The sequence below is a fragment of the Canis aureus genome, chromosome 20 (genome assembly GCF_053574225.1).
Source record: "Canis aureus isolate CA01 chromosome 20, VMU_Caureus_v.1.0, whole genome shotgun sequence".
In the NCBI taxonomy this organism is placed as follows: Eukaryota; Metazoa; Chordata; class Mammalia; order Carnivora; family Canidae; genus Canis; species Canis aureus.
In genome coordinates this window covers 59,664,187-59,680,912 of record NC_135630.1, presented here as the reverse complement: position 1 = coordinate 59,680,912, position 16,726 = coordinate 59,664,187, and the positions used below count along the sequence as shown (strand labels likewise).

The following is a 16,726-nucleotide window of genomic DNA, read 5'->3' as shown; positions in this document are numbered from 1 at the left end:
GCGCTTGGGGCCACGCGACTGCGAGGCGGAGGGAGCTGCAGGCGGCGGAGCCGCAGGGCCACTGGCCTGGGTTCTGGAGGGACCTGGGGCTCCGGTGCAGCGGGGATGCGGGGATGTGGGCGGCGCCGGGGATGCGGGGTCGGGGCTGCAGGGTCAGAGATGCGGGAACGGGGCTGCAGGGCCGTGGATGCGGGGCCGAGGATGCGGGGTAAGGGATGCGGGGTCGGGGCTGCAGGGTCAGGGATGCGGCACCGGGACTGCGGATGCGGGGTCGGGGCTGCGGGGTCAGGGATGCAGGGCGGAGGATGCGGGGTCAGGGATGCTAGGCCGCGGATGCGGGGTCAGGGATGCAGAGCCGGGGATGCGGGCCAGGGATGCGGGGTCGGGGCTGCAGGGTCAAGGATGCGGGACCGAGGCTGCGGGTGCAGGGTCGGGGCTGCGGGGTCAGGGATGCGGGGCCGGGACTGCGGGGTCAGGGATACGGGGCGGGGGATGCGGGGTCAGGGATGCGGGGCGGGGGATGCGGGGGTCGTGGATGCGGGGCCGCGGATGCGGGGTCAGGACTGCGGAGCTGGGGATGAGGGGTCGGGGCTGCAGGGTCAGGGATGCGGCACCGGGACTGCGGATGCGGGGTCGGGGCTGCGGGGTCAGGGATGCAGGGCGGAGGATGCGGGGTCAGGGATGCTAGGCCGCGGATTCGGGGTCAGGGATGCAGAGCCGGGGATGCGGGCCAGGGATGCGGGGTCGGGGCTGCGGGGTCAGGGATGCTAGGCCGCGGATTCGGGGTCAGGGATGCAGAGCCGGGGATGCGGGCCAGGGATGCGGGGTCGGGGCTGCGGGGTCAGGGATGCTAGGCCGCGGATTCGGGGTCAGGGATGCAGAGCCGGGGATGCGGGGGCCGCGGATGCGGGGTCAGGGATGCAGAGCCGGGGATGCGGGCCAGGGATGCGGGGTCGGGGCTGCAGGGTCAAGGATGCGGGACCGAGGCTGCGGGTGCAGGGTCGGGGCTGCGGGGTCAGGGATGCGGGGCCGGGACTGCGGGGTCAGGGATACGGGGCGGGGGATGCGGGGTCAGGGATGCGGGGCGGGGGATGCGGGGGTCGTGGATGCGGGGCCGCGGATGCGGGGTCAGGACTGCGGAGCTGGGGATGAGGGGTCGGGGCTGCAGGGTCAGGGATGCGGGACCGGGGCTGCGAGTGCGGGGTCGGGGCTGCGGGGTCAGGGCTGCTGGGCCGGGGCTGCGGGGTCAGGGATACGGGGCCGAGGCTGCGGGGCCGAGGCTGCGGGTACATGGTCAGGGCTGCAGGACCGGGGCTGTGGGGCCGGGGATGCGCCGCCGAGGATGCAGGGTCAGGGATGCGAGGCCGGAGTTGCAGGTGGGGCCGGGGCTGCGGGGTCGGGGAAGCGCGGCCGGGATGCGCGCCAGGCTCGCCATCCGTATTGACATCCCGGCTCCGTGGAGGAGCCGCAGGGAAAACCATCCAGCGGCGGGAGGGAGCTTTGGGAGCCGAGTCGCAGCGGCAGCCCGCGCCCCGCGGCCGCCCCCCCGCGCCGCCCCAGCGTCCCCCGCGCCCGCCCATGCAAATACGACGGCCCAGGCCCCGCCCCTCCGGCCGCGCGCCTGCGCCCTGGCGCCCCGCCGCGCCCCGCCGCGCCCCGCCCCGCCCGCCCGCCCGCCCGCCCGCCCGCGTGGCCGCCGCCGCCGCCGCCGCCGCCCGGAGGAGCTGGGGGAGGACGGTGGCCCGCGAGGCTCGTCGCAGACAACGCGGCGGCGATGTCCGCGAGCCCGGCGGGGGCCGCGGCGGCAGCGGCGGGGCCTCGCACGCGGCAGGGCGGCCTGGGCTTCGGCCTCCCCGCGGTTCCCAGGAAGCGACCCGGCGGCCGGCGCGGGGGCGGCAGCGGCGGCAGCGGCGGCGGAGGCCCCGGCGCGAGTCCCGCCTCCCCTGCAGCCTGAGCCGGCGGAGGCCGGGCGGCCCGGGGGGGGCTCCGCCGCCCGAGGATGGGAATTCTGCTCACCAGGATCTGGAGGCTGTTCAATCACCAGGGTGAGGGCGCGGGCGCGGGCGCGGGCGCGGGCGGGGGCTCCCCTGCGCCCCGAGGGCGGCGGCCCGGGCCCGGCAGCGCCGTCTCCCCGGGTCGCGGAGGCCCCGACGTGCCGAGGGCCCGGGGAGCGCGTCCTGCACCTGCAGCCGCCCTGCGAGCTGGGCCCGCGCCGGCCGGGTGACCCGCCCACGGGCCGCAGCAGCGGCGGCGAGCGCGAGGCTGCAGCGGCCCCGGCCCCGGCCCCGGCCCCGGCCCCGGCCCCGCTCCGCGACCCTCCCCGCGACCCTCCCCGCGCTCCGTCCGGGTCGGCCCCGCGGAGGCTCGCCTGGGAGAGCAGCGCGCCTGCCTGCGGGCGACCCCGGCGGGGGGCGTCGGGGCCCGTGTAGGGACGTGCGGGCTGCGGCCCCGCGGAGGCCCCCACAGGGCGAGCCCACCTGCTGCGGGCGTCCCTAACCGGAAGTCGTCGGGGGCCGCTTAGGGACCTGCCGGCTGCGACCCCTGCGGCCCCTGCGGAGCGAGCGCACCTGCCTGCGGGGCGTCCCTAACCGGGGGCGTCGAGGTCGTTGGGGTCCCACATAGGGACGTGCGGGCTGCGGCCCCCACAGGGCGAGCCCACCTGCTGCGGGGCGTCCCTAACCGGAAGTCGTCGGGGGCCGCTTAGGGACCTGCCGGCTGCGACCCCTGCGGCCCCTGCGGGGCGAGCGCACCTGCCTGCGGGGCGTCCCTAACCGGGGGCGTCGAGGTCGTTGGGGTCCCACATAGGGACGTGCGGGCTGCGGCCCCGCGGAGGCCCCCACAGGGCGAGCCCACCGGCCGCGGGGCGTCCCTAACCGGAAGTCGTCGGGGGCCGCTTAGGGACCTGCCGGCTGCGACCCCTGCGGCGCGAGCCCACCTGCCTGCGGGGCGTCCCTAACCGGGGGCGTCGGGGGTCCATGTAGGGTCGTGCGGGCTGCGGCCCCGTGGAGGCCCCCACAGGGCGAGCCCACCTGCTGCGGGGCGTCCCTAACCGGAAGTCGTGGGGGGGCGCTTAGGGACCTGCCGGCTGCGACCCCTGCGGCCCCTGCGGAGCGAGCGCACCTGCCTGCGGGGCGTCCCTAACCCGGGGCGTCGAGGTCGTTGGGGTCCCACATAGGGACGTGCGGGCTGCGGCCCCCACAGGGCGAGCGCACCTGCCTGCGGGGCGTCCCTAACCGGGGGGCGTCGAGGTCGTCGGGGGCCGCTTAGAGACCTGCCGGCTGCGACCCCTGTGACCCCTGCGGAGCGAGCGCACCTGCCTGCGGGGCGTCCCTAACCGGGGGTGGAGGTCGTCGGGGGCCGCTTAGGGACCGGCCGGCTTCCCCCCGGGGCCTGTGGCACCTGCGGCCGGAGGTGGGGTTCCGCGGGCACCTGCCTGCTGCTCACGCGGGCTGCTTGCGCTGGGCTCGGCTCCGACGCGGCAGGAAGTGCGGGTCGGGCCCACTAGGACGTGCTGCAGGGCGCCGGTCTACACCTGAGGACAGGGACGCGGCTGGAACAGACCCCGTGGCCCCTGGATGCGGCGTAGTACGTGGTGCTCGCTGGTCGCTGGTTTCTGTCTTAGGGTCAAGTTGGGGGGTTTTCATTTCTGCCGCCGGTAACTTAGTGTGCTTCTGTCTTTGGGGTCAGCTGGTGTTGGCGCCACATCCCAGAACTTTCCAGTAGAGACTTACAGGAGCGGTGGCATCTGTTAGGGTTGCTGTGTCCCCGCTTCCTCCTTCGTGATCCAGCAGCTCCTGTAAGAAGGTGATGGAGGCGGCCCGGGGGCTCAGCGGGTGAGCTTCTGCCTTTGGCCCAGGTCGTGACCCCGGGGTCCCCGGATCGAGTCCCACATTGGGCTCCCTGCATGGAGCCTGCTTCTCCCTCTGCCTATGTCTTTGCTTCTCTCTGTCTCTCTGTCTCTCTCTCTGTCTCTCATGAATAAAATTATATATTAAAAAAAAAAAGAAGGTGATGGGAAGGCAGCAAACCCAAACGTGCAATTGCTTGTGTATCTAAAAAAAAAAAAGGTAAAAAACAAAAACAAAGTAGATCACATGACCCAGTGGAAGAGCAATATTTCCTTTTTTTTTTTCCCTAAGGTATTTTATTTATTTTTTTCTTAAAGCACGGGCACACAGGCCAGGAGGAGAGGGAGAAGCAAGCCCCGCAGAGCAGGGAGCCCATGCGGGACTGGACCCCAGGACCCTGGGATCCTGACCTGAGCTGAAGGCAGATGCTTAACCCGCTGAGCCCCCCCGCCCCCCCCCCCCCCAGGTGCCGCGGGAACAGCAGTATTTCAAGTGATTTCTCTGATACAGGGGTTTTTCATAAAGTGGAGAAACCCAGTTTTAATCTGCACTGGCTCTGGCTGGCTGTTCCTGTTGGAAGAGGGGAAGCGAGACCCCATCCTGTATTTGGGTCTAGATGTTCCCAATGTAGAAAACACCAGGGATCTTGACTGAGTGGCTGTGGACCTTACAGATCTTGAAAAAGTAATCTCGAGGTCTCAAGAATGGAACCGTACAGTGCGGTACAGTTGGTGGTGGTTGATGGTAGATAGGATCTATTCTGGTTTTAACCTCCTTAATTTTTGTATTATTGTAAGTGAAGCTAGTACTTCAACTCTGCTATGAAATTTATAGTGATTGTCGGTTGAGCTCTAGTCCTGTAAGAAGAATGAAGTATCTCTTTCTGTTTCGAGTCAGTGATAAAATTATTTATGTCTGTAACTTAAGAATGAATTAGAGCTTTGCCAACAGCTCCTTGCAAGTAGTAAATAATGAGGATGTTATTACATCGTTACTACTAAAAATTGCTAATAGCGGTGTTCTTATTGCCTGTATTTGTGGTTATTTTTGACTGGGCACTTATTTCAGTGTTGGAAAATTAATAGTAAGAGGAACTAATGCAGCTAAGTTTTAGAAATTTAAATGTCAAAATATCGTGAAGATGTGAATAAACTATTCTTTTTTTTTTGTTAATTTATTTATTTATTTATTTATGATAGTCACAGAGAGAGAGAGAGAGAGAGAGAGGCAGAGACATAGGCAGAGGGAGAAGCAGGCTCCATACACCGGGAGCCCGATGTGGGATTCGATCCCGGGTCTCCAGGATCGCGCCCTGGGCCAAAGGCAGGCGCCAAACCGTTACGCCACCTAGGGATCCCTGTGAATAAACTATTCTGCTAAGTGATGTGATTATCATCAGTAGGGTCACTTTTCAAAATATTCACCCTTATATCTAATGTCAGATACTTGGTGGCCTTTGAGTTCTTTTAAATTGGAAATATATAAATCACCTACATATAAATATATATGTCATATGTGTCAGATATATCTTGGATGCTTTATTTTACGCTCAGAAGATACATGACACAATCTTGTGTTCTTTGCACCTAAACTCTTGGAAGGAAGATTGTAGGGGATTGCAGAATTGGCCGTGCTAATGAAACTTAAGCCATACCATATCGCTCTTTTCTGAAACACCTTTAGAATAATTTCAGTTTAAGCGTCGCTTGGCTGGGTGCACAGTGAAAGCTAATTGCATCCTGCCCAAACTTGAAAAACCAGAGGTGATGTTTACGTTCAGTAGAATATAAACTTTGTCTTAGATGCTGTTGTATCCATCATTTAAAGGGGGGAAAAACCATTTCAACAGTTCTTAGCAGTTATTCTTTCCCCAGAAGAAACTGAGGTTCCAGTGGAGCAATTCTCCGAGGCCACACATAAATGCCAAATTAAATCACCGAAGAAATATGTTGCAGACATTGGTCTTATTAAAGAAGAGATTGGGGGGTGCCTGCGTGGCTCAGTCATTGAAGCGTCCGACTCTTGATTTCAGCTCAGGTCTTGATCTCAGGGTTGTGGGCGGGAGTCCTGTGGAGGGCTCTGTACCGCCTCCACGCTGGGCGTCGAGCCTGCCTCAGCTTCTCTCTCCCTCTGCCCTCCCCCACCCCGGAAAAAATAAGAAAATAGAGAAGCGATTGGCATAATTTTTTTCTTTGATTTTCTTCCCTGTTAATTATTTCTCAGTTACTAAGCTACAAGCCTTTATTACATTAGGACTTTGAAGAGTTGCCACTCGTGTCTTTTAATATAGAAGGGCTTGTGATCAGTGGTTTATTAAATATTTTGGAGCAGCTGTTTGTGCCAGGAATTGTTGTAGGTGGTGGGGATAAAGCAGGGAACAAAACACACAAATCCTCCCTGCCTTTATGGAGTGTTCAGTCTAGTGTGGGGAGACAGAAAATAAGTTAACCCCATCCCTATAGATAAAATAATAGCAATTAACATTAGCTGACTTGTGCAAGGTGAGGTTCTTTTTTTTTTTTTTTTTTAAGATTTTATTTATTTATTCATGAGACACAGAGAGAGAGAGAGGCAGAGACCCAGGCCGAGGGAGAAGCAGGCTCCCTGTGGGGAGGCCGACGCGGACTCGATCCTAGGACCCCGGGGTCACGCCCTGAGCCCAAGGCAGAGGGTCAACCACGGAGCCCCCCAGGCGTCCCCCAAGGTTAGGTTCTAAGTGTCATACACAGATTGGTTGATTCAGGCTTCACTTAAATTTATTCGTTAGACAACACTGTGAGGGACAGAGCAACACGGGGTGACTTGTTTAAGGCTCCCCGGTTAAGAGATGGGCCTGGGATTGTGACGCGGCTCATCTGGTGCTGTGGTCAGTTCTTTTAAAACAGAAAAACCGTAGTAGAAGGGTTCACGTTAGGGCGGCCGAGGTGGACTAGGAGTGAGCGGTGAGGTCTCCTTGCTGACGGCCGTGTGACAGGTGGCGGTCCCTGGAGAGGACTAGGTCGCGGGGAGTGTCGAGGCCGCCGCCGGGGCCCGGGCGGGGACTGGGACCATAGGCCGGGCCGCCGCCGTCCTTGCGCGTGGGCTGGAGCTGGGTGCTGCCAGCACTTGCCTTCCCGCCGCGCCGGCAGCCCCCGGGGGGACAGGCCGGGGGACGCGGCCTCGGGGCTGCGACCGACCCCGGCAGGAGGCCCTCCGCAGGATGCCTCCCAGAGAGGGAGGACTTCAGCCCAGCAGGTGCCCAGGCCAGGCCCGGCGAGGTCCGCGGCCACCTCGGGCCGGGCCGCTCGCGCAGCCAGTGGACTCTCGGGGACCGCCGATACCGTCAGCCCTCCCCTCGTTACAGCTATTTTTTATTAGCCAATCCCTCGTTACTTTGCCCCTCTTTAACGGTTATTTTCTGTATATTAAACTTGGCAAGTTCCGATGATTGGTCTCTCTTTCCTGACTGCGTCCCTAACCTTGCCGTGTGTAGTCATCCCTTTCATTCAGCAGCCTCTCAGTGGGAAACCAGTTTTCTTTTTCGTTTTTCCTGAAACCTCACTATCACTGTATACGTAGCAAGTTTGTTTTCAGACTTTTTTGTTGATACTTTTAGATTTTGAAAATTGAATTTTTAATACCAAGTGACCTGATCAGACCTTTCTTTATATCTCCCAGATCTGGTTTCTTTCTTTTTTTTTTTTAATATAAATTTATTGGTGTTCAATTTGCCAACATATAGAATAACACCCAGATCTGGTTTATTTCTGCGTACCCTATGAAGCATATGCTTTTTCTAGGCTGTGTTCTAAGGATTGGGAGAATGATAGAGAATATGACAAATGGATGTTTTGTTCTATATAAGATAAAATTAGGGTTTCATATAGTATAGATAGGAGGTGAGAATGAAGAATCAGGATGACTCTCAACTTATCTGCCTTAGTATTTGTGTTTTTTTACTTTGATGTGATTTACAGAGATAGAAGCCTTCCAGGGTGACAGTGACATCTTCTTATTTAATTTACTGACTGGAGGAGCATATCTTGACTTCTAGAACCTGACAATGACTGGAACTGATAGGCTGCCTGGGCGATTCGAAAGAGAGGGAAGTGCGGAAACAAGGAGCATTTTCATGACAAAACAGTAAAAGTAAATGATAATTCAGAATTCTGTCCAAGCATTATAACAGTGGGTAGTTGTTTGGGGTTATCCGAATAACTGTTAAGAATGCTGTGGCATAGATACCCCTTTATTTATTTAATTTTTAGAAATATCTTATTTATTTATTCCTGAGAGACACAGGGAGAGAGAGGCAGAGACCCAGGCAGAGGGAGAAGCAGGCTCCCTGCAGGGAGCCCGATGCGGGACTCGATCCCGGGACCCCGGGGTCTCGCCCTGAGTCACCCAGGCGTCCCATGGCATAGACTCTGTAAAAGAAATGTCATACTAAACACTAAATCTGTAATGAATCACATGCATCAAAGAATTGGAATAGCTAAAAGTTTTACTACATGTTCCCGTAATAACATTATCTCCTATTCTGCATGTTGTATTTTAGGTTTTGCAGCATATTTGTTTTGAAGTAGCTTAGAACACTCTTTGGCTACAAATTGTTTTTTTCTTTCTTTTTGGTTTTGTATAGAATTCTGTTCCATGTTGGTAATGGGAAGAATAGGCTGAGGTGGTGAAGGAGCCTAAGGATTTCCAAAGGAAGTTAATACAGTATTAGAAAGGCTGATGGCCCTAACGTGAAGATGGATTTATCAAGTCATTGCAGCCTGTGAAATACTCCCTCTGATGGGATTCCATGTTCCCCAAGTAATCTGATTTTGATTCAGCCACCCTCCAGCCTGTGACTTTTTCTTAGGGAGAGACTGCCCTGGTCAGGTGGTCTCGAACATTTGGTCTCATTGTATATGACTCCTTCTGGCGTTCTTGTTTATGTATCAGTGTGTGAATTACCTTCTCTGAGTCCTGCTCGGAGATAGTAGCAGGTTGAGTTTGTGGACCTCGGAGAGGAAGGGCCGTACACTAGGCACCTCCGTCAGGGAAATGTCACCCGATGAGGCCTTTCGGTGGTCATGCACCTGAACTTACCTTAGCGTGCCCTCTACATGTTATTAACCCTTTCTTTAAAATAAGTGTCATCTTTGTGTCTGATAATTTTCTCAGTTCCTTTGCCCTAGTCGCCTCTGAAGTGAGAGTGGGCCCTGCATCTTTAAAAATTTTTTAAAGAGCCTATATGAGGGAAGTGTTGTCCTGTGCCTTTATAACCCTAGTGGTTCTAAGCTGCCCGCCCTTTTTTCAAATAGACCAGTGATTGGACTAAATGGATTGTATTGAAACTCTGTTTACTCGATCGTCTATTTTTTTATATGGTAGGAATTCCCCTCCATAGTAAATGGCAACTATTTGGAAAACTCTACCATCTGACTGAAAAGGCTTTTCTTAAAGATATCCTTACTGTGAGGTGTTATGATCCTCAAATTATTGATTTTTTTTAAGATTTATTTATTTATTTATTTATTTATTTATTTATTCATGATAGAGAGAGAGGCAGAGACACAGGCAGAGGGAGAAGCAGCCTCTCTGCAAGGAGCCTGACGCGGGACTCGATCCAGGGACTCCAGGACTGCGCCCTGGGCCAAAGGCAGGCGCTAAACTGCTGAGCCACCCAGGGATCCCCAAATTGTTGATTATTTATATTTATGTTCCTCATTATTTATAGAATGAATATTAATTGGTTAAACATGTATTGAGTACTTCGTGCCAGGAAAAGTTGTAGTTACTGGGATTATAAAGATGAATAGCATGGGATCTGTAGGCTTGAAAGGTGCCTCATTAAGCTTTGAAGGCTAGTGTATGTGTCAATAATTATGATAAGTGCAACATTAGAGGTATTGTAGAAAAGCCCGAGAAAGTGGGGGGGGGTTTCTGGGGAAAATTAATTTAAAAGATTAGTAGGAATTCCCTAAATGGAGGACTAGAGAAGATAATTCCAGCTCAGGGAAAACTGAGTAGAGTTAGAAAAATGTTTGCTGGGAAGCTGTGTGGCCTATGTGGGGAGAATGGCTTGATTTCAGTTAGACACCTGGGGACGGTGGAGAGGGCGAAAGCTGAAGCCTGGTCAGTTAGGACCGTCTGTGTTTAGTAGGCTGAGGACCTGTGCCTTGTGTTCCTGTCAAAATGGAGAGCTGTCATTTTCTTTTTATTTATTTACTTGTAGAGAGAAGGAGAGCGGGTGCGTGCAGGTGTGGCGGGTGGCAGGAGGAGTCGTAGAGAATCCTGAGCATAGAGCAGGCCCCCCGTGAGGCTCAGTTTCACAACCCTGAGATCCTAACCTGAGCTGAAACCAGGAGTCACACCCTTAACCAGCTGACCCACCAGGCATCCCCAGAGAGCCTCCGTTAACCATCGTGGTGGTGGAGGACGATGACTGCGGAGACCATAGAAAGGTGGATTGGAGGCAGTCACCCGGGGAAGGCTTTACCGTGAGAAATAGGGGGACTGCACCAGGACAGTCAGAAGGAGGCAGGTTCGGGATACAGTATTGAGGGGGAAGATGTAGAGCTTGATGACAAATTAGATGTTGGGGTTGAGGGACAGATTGAATAAACTCCAGGGGCATCTGAATTTATGGTAAAGCCATTAAGCAAATTAGGTATGATAGAATTAGAAAAAAAGACTTGAATGTTGGGTTTGGGGTATGTTGAGTGGCGCTGTGTCTGTCTACTAGATAGGTGGGGTTCTGTTGGTTACCAGGGAGTCATAAGACCAGCTGCGATCCATAGGGGGTCGGGAGCCTGGGAGGACTCTATGGGGCATGAGCATCCAAAGGCCATCTTTGGAAACGAGGTTCTTCCCCACCGTGCTAGCTTTGAGTGGCCCTTAGGTTGCATGGAAATAGACGGGTCCTAAGAGTGCCCTGCTGAAATGTGGGGAGAATGCAAGAAGACAGACAGCTCTGCGGAACTTAAATGTCTTTGAAGGCAGACCCAAGGAAGAGGAGTCTGTGGGAAAAAAAATCTCAAGAGACGAAGGAGGAAACTGGTGCCATAGAGGCCAAGGAGGGAGTCACTGCCACCACAGTCCTACATCCTGAGATTTGGTTGTTAACGTTGGAACCGCTGTGTTAAACGTGCTCCGTTTTTGATCACCGGTGTTGAGACTTGGCCCTCTTGCTCCCGGACTTCAAGCCTGACCTTTTTTTATTTCTCATTTATCCCACCTCGCATACGTATACCCAGTTGATGCCTAAAATTCACAGTTAGAACTGAAATGGCCTAGTCCGGTATGAAACGTTTACACTTTGAGTCATTTGTCAATTGTGATTACATATGGGACACTTCAGTGAGATAAGACTTCCACAGAGCAGAGAAAATATGGTGCGTCTGGCTCCTGGAGAGATAAGAGTTCTCTGTGTGGAATGAGAGGGTGGGGACGGTGAAACTAATGGCACACTCTGCTCTTGCTGGCATAGTCTTTTGAATTCCAAAAGGGTAACAGGTGCCACGTACGGAACTATAGCATAACTGGAAAGAATGGATAAAATAGGACGTATAAAAATGTGTGTTTTTAATTAATAAATGGCTGGTGTTTCTTTATTTCAGAGCACAAGGTTATCATTGTTGGGCTGGATAATGCAGGGAAAACTACCATCCTTTACCAATTGTAAGTGTTAACTACTTTAAAATGTTTATTTTATTGTTTACAGTTATTTTTTTCTGCCTGGGTGATATTTGGTTAACAAAAGCAATACAAAAATTACATGGAACCCAAATTATTCTGTAAAAAGGCAGGTTGACTCTAAACCAGGAGCCAGATTTAAGCAACTGTTTCAAGAGAACTAGAAATTTATATGACATCGAGCATGTTCAGTTTTTTTTGTAGAAAGTAGAGAAATACTGTTTATATAATTTCTGGGAATGAATCTACAGCATTTCAGATAGTTCACTATCTAGTTCCATCTTTTTAAACCCTTAACACTTATAAGTTAGCAGAAAAAGTCCATTTGGGTATAAAATATAAAAACTCATGCTGGTTTATCCCTTGAATGAAAAATGCTCAGTCTAGCTAATTGCTAATTACAATATATTTGAACTTTTTCCCCCCAGTTCTATGAATGAAGTTGTACATACATCACCTACAATAGGAAGTAATGTAGAAGAAATAGTGATTAATAACACACGTTTCCTAATGTGGGATATTGGTGGCCAAGAATCTCTTCGTTCTTCTTGGAACACTTACTATACTAACACAGAGGTAATGTTTCTTAATATACTAAAAACTTCTATGAACAGAATGCTTGGGAAACAACTTCTAGATGTGAACTCTTATAATCTTTTTGAAATATCCCAGTATGTTAATAAAAGTAGAGTTTAAACATAGTGGAGTCTTTGATTCCTTGTTTTGGGGTCATTGTATATCCACTCTCATTGAACCTCTGTAGGGAGAATTGGAGTGAGGGGGTGATTGATTACTCTGATTATGTATTGATCTCACAACTTAAATAGTTGTTTTTACAGTGAGTTCCACCTCACAGTTTGTCTTACTATTTAATTTTTGTAGGCATAGAGAAAATCCTAGTTAAATGAGAGGGTTTTGGAGGATCGAATCCTGGCCAAAATTCTTACTATGTATGCTCTTTTATGTAGCACAGTTGCACATGAAAGAATCCTTTTCTTTTTGGTCATAAGCAATTTAGACATAACTGATGGGTTTTTTTTTTGCATGTTATTTCCCAAGAGGAAATTTCAGACCCATGACATTTGACAGCTTCATTGTATCGATCTTATTAATTGAAAGGCTGTGACAATTGTTTCAGTAGTGCTGATTATAAGATAATAAAACTTCAAATGTATATAAAGATGAATATTATGTCTTTAATATTATGTCACTATTAAGTGTCTCTAATGAGTTGATCCCCTAAAACTTCAGTAAGCATTTGGTCACGTTACTTGGAAAAGGAAAGGAAAGGTATATATGGTTAATACTTTTGTGTATAATGCTGCAGGTATCAAACTTATGACATCTTAAAAATTGAGTGGCTTTTTTTTTTAATGCCTTGGATTAGAACTGACTTTATAGTAACAAAGTCACATATCAGTAAGTATCAAGTGAGAGAAGTAAAGTAGCAGCTCTTAGCAGCATCTGCCATATGGTGAAGGAAATCTGAAAAATAGAAAAGACCTGAAAATTAACAGTGGTTTATCTGGAAATGAAAAGCTCCTTCTAAAAAACAAATAGTGCAAGTTAATTATAAGCAGAGTTAACTTGGGCATCACCAGTGCCATCATAAAGTGACTACTTCTCCTCTTTTTCCCGTTGTATTTTTTGGTGCTGGTAGGGGCGAGGAGGAGGTGCAGTGTAGCTCGGTCCTGCGTGGCTCCTTTACAAGTCTCCTTGCATCTTCTGATACTAGTCTCATCATCAGTTCAGGAAAGAGTTGTGCTTTTAGGCAGCAGATACCATTTATATAAAGAAGAGAGCATGGTTTTAGATGATGCATTTATTCTTTCAACTGGCTGATTTTTAAAAATTGATTTAAGTGTCACATTACTCCCATATCATGCCCTTGTAGAGTCTCAAATTGATCTTAATAAAACTATCTGTAGAAATATCTAAAATTTAGGATCACAATGTATTTTTTTCATATTGACTTAAGTGCATATAGTTGGATATAGGCCCATTACCATTGAAGATACTAATTTAGAAAACAAACGTGTTATATGTGGTTAGAATGTTAACAATATTCTAATTGAGTGTTAACATCATATTAGCAAATCATATTTGCATTAAAAATGGATCAAACCTTTAGCCTTCACAATGTGTAGTAGGTATCTCTGGTTTTCCAGTAATACCATACCACAAGGTTCTAATCTCTTGATATTTGTGGTCTGTAAATTAAATAAATACTTTATAAATTTTATAAATATCAAATTGTATAATCACTAATTTTTTTGTAATTATTTTAGTTTGTAATAGTTGTTGTGGACAGTACAGACAGAGAAAGGATTTCTGTAACTAGAGAAGAACTCTATAAAATGTTAGCCCATGAGGTAAGTAGGACTCTGATATTATGTGTTGGGGACGGGGTGGTATTTCCTTTTTTTTTGTTTGTTTTGTTTTGTTTAATTTTTATTTATGTAAGTAATCTCTACCACCAGTGTGGGGCTCGAACTCACAACCCCAAGATCAAAAGTTGCATGCTCTACGGACTGAGCCAGCCAGGTGCCCCTGTGTGTGGTATTTCTCACATTTGTTCTACTTTCTCATGGCGATACTACTTCAATTTTTTTAAATTTATTTTTTGAATAAACTTTTAATCTTAAAATTTTTTCTTAGTAAGCTCTGTGCCCAACATGGGGTTTAAATTCAGGACCCCAATATTAAGAGTCACATGTTCTACCAACTGAGCCAGCTAGGCACCCCTACTTCAAATTTTTTAAAAGGTTATTTATTTGCTAGCCTTTCCTGCTCTATATTTGATGCTTCCCAAATTGGAAGTGTGTCTGGAAACAGCAGAAAGATTGTAGAGTCAGTTGTAGAACTTTATTTTTTTTTTATCCTAGATTAATTTGGTCTAGAAGTTTTCCTGGTTGCAAAGACCCAAATTGGATTTCATTTTGCATTTTATAGATTAATTTTACAGAAGGTTATTATTGTAAATGAGACTTTAAGATACATTTTTTTTAAAGATTTTTTTATTTGCGAGACGGAGTATGCACGTACACATGATGGGGGCGGGGTGCAGAGGACAAGAGAGAGGGAGAAGCAGACTCCCCACTGAGCAGGGAGTCTGACTCGGGGCTTGATCCAGGCCCCGGGATCATGACCTGAGCCAGAAGCAGACACTTAACTGACCGAGCCACCCAGGCGCCATTGAAATGAGATTTTAAAGTCTCATGGACATTTAGCAAGTCTTGAGTGTAACTCAGTTATCAGACTATATTTAAATATTGTTGCTCTTATGTTTCTCTGATATTGTCCCTTTGACTAAATAAAACTATATGACTAGCCATATTTTCTTGGTCTTTGAAAAATACTGCTGGTAGCGTAATTTAAAAATTAAACTAGGGCAGCCCCAGTGGCCTAGCGGTTTAGCGCCACCTTCAGCCCAGGGCATGATCCTAGAGTCCGGAGATCAAGTCCCACGTCAGGCTCCCTGCATGGAGCCTGCTTCTCCCTCTGCCTGGGTCTCTGCCTCTCTCTCTCTCCCTCTGTGTGTCTCATGAATAAATAAATAAAATCTTTTTTAAAAAATCAAACTAAATATAGTCAGTAATGATAATAATAACTATAAAATCATGAAATACTATAGTAGCAGTTGATGTTTTTTGTTATGTCTTTCATTGCAGATGTTAGGTTCTCAACTCATATTTATAGGTGGAAATAGAAAAATTATATTTAGATATATATGTAATTTTTAATTTTAGTGGAATTTTAACAAAGCTTAAGGAAACTGGGATATCTTTTTGGGGTGCCTGGGTGCTCAGTTTAAGCACTGACTCTTGGTTTCTGCTCAGGTTGTGATCTTGGGGTTGTGAGTTCGAGGCCTGCATTGCGCTCCACGCTCATTGCAGAGTGCTTAAGCTTCTCTTTCCCACTTCTTTCCCTCAAATAAATAAATAAATCTTTTTAAAAAGCTGGGATATCTTTGTAATGGAGTTTCATATTAATTTTTTTTAATGGAGAGGGAGAGAGACATTGTGTGCGTGAACTGGGGGGAGGAGAACAGGGAGAGGGAGAGAGAGAATCCCAAGCAGGCTCCACTGTCAGTGTGGAGCCTGACACAGGCTCAATCTCATGACCCTGAGATCATGACTTTACCTAAAATCAAAAGTCGGTTGCTTAACCAACTGAGCCACCCAGGTGCCCCTGTATTAATACTGTATTAATATTAAATTAATATTTAATTTAATTTAAATACTTAAATTTGATTATTTGCTTTTGAGATTTGAAGAATTTTGGAATGTTTCAGGCAACCAGTCAAGGCTTAAGGACACCTAAAAAAGTGGTTGTGAAAAAAAAAAAAAAAAAAAGTGGTTGTGTAAATGAAGGTCCTGTTTTTCTTTCTTTCTTTTTTTTTTTTTTTAAGATTTTATTTTTTTTGAGAGAGAATACATACAAATGGGGGAAGGGCAGCGGGAGAGGGAGAAGCCAACTTCCTGATGAGCAGGAAGCCTGACACTGAGCAGGTAGCCCGACGCAGGGCTCCATCCCAGGACCCTGAGATCACGACCTGAGCTGAGGGCAGACACTTAACCATGGAGACACCGAGGCGCCCTGAAATTCCTGTCTTCTGTGTAGTGATCACGCTTACCATGATGCACCTTCCCATTTTGGATTGATTCTGGCAACTGTTTTAAGCCCCTTGGATTTTTTTTTTTTAAATATATGTTGTTAATCATGCATTTAAAAGTTCGATTCTAGTTTGAGAAATAAATAATAAGCTATAAAACCGGTAGAAAACTAAGGATTTTCTTTTATTTTTTGATTTTTCCCTTTGTATTTTACATCAAGGGGTTATTGTTTATACCAAAAGGTTTTAGTTGTCTTTATGAAGACTTAGGGAAAAAAAATTAAGACAAATGTATTTGTCTTTTGGCTGTGTTTTTTTACTATCTTAACGGGTAGCCTCCTTCTTTAATTCTTACTCTAATAGGCCAATATATAGCAGGATCCAAGAGCCCAGTAGTAGGACTCAGTCATTGAATTTTACTAGCTGGGGGGCATTAACTTGAGCTGATTACCTAACTTCATCAGTTATGGGTGTTACCCATTTTTTATGGATTTGTGTACTAAGGCCCAGAAAATTACATGACTTGACCAAATTTTTAAGAGCCAGGATTTGAATTTAGGCATTCTTATTATTCAGGCCCTTTGGTAAGGAAAAAAAA

The 16,726-nt window shown here is 49.3% G+C and overlaps 1 protein-coding gene across 1 annotated transcript in view; it reads left to right on the top strand.

Annotated features, from left to right (window-relative positions):
• Positions 1-1,835: 1,835 nt before the first annotated feature.
• ARL5A (ARF like GTPase 5A) overlaps positions 1,836-16,726 on the top strand; it is a 33,365-nt gene continuing 18,474 nt past the window's right edge. Inside the window, exons 1-4 of the mRNA XM_077861729.1 lie at positions 1,836-2,045; positions 11,438-11,498; positions 11,942-12,089; positions 13,802-13,885. Of these exons, the coding sequence (XP_077717855.1) occupies positions 2,000-2,045; positions 11,438-11,498; positions 11,942-12,089; positions 13,802-13,885 (339 nt within the window). The 5' untranslated portion in view covers positions 1,836-1,999. The remainder of the gene's footprint in view (positions 2,046-11,437; positions 11,499-11,941; positions 12,090-13,801; positions 13,886-16,726) is intronic.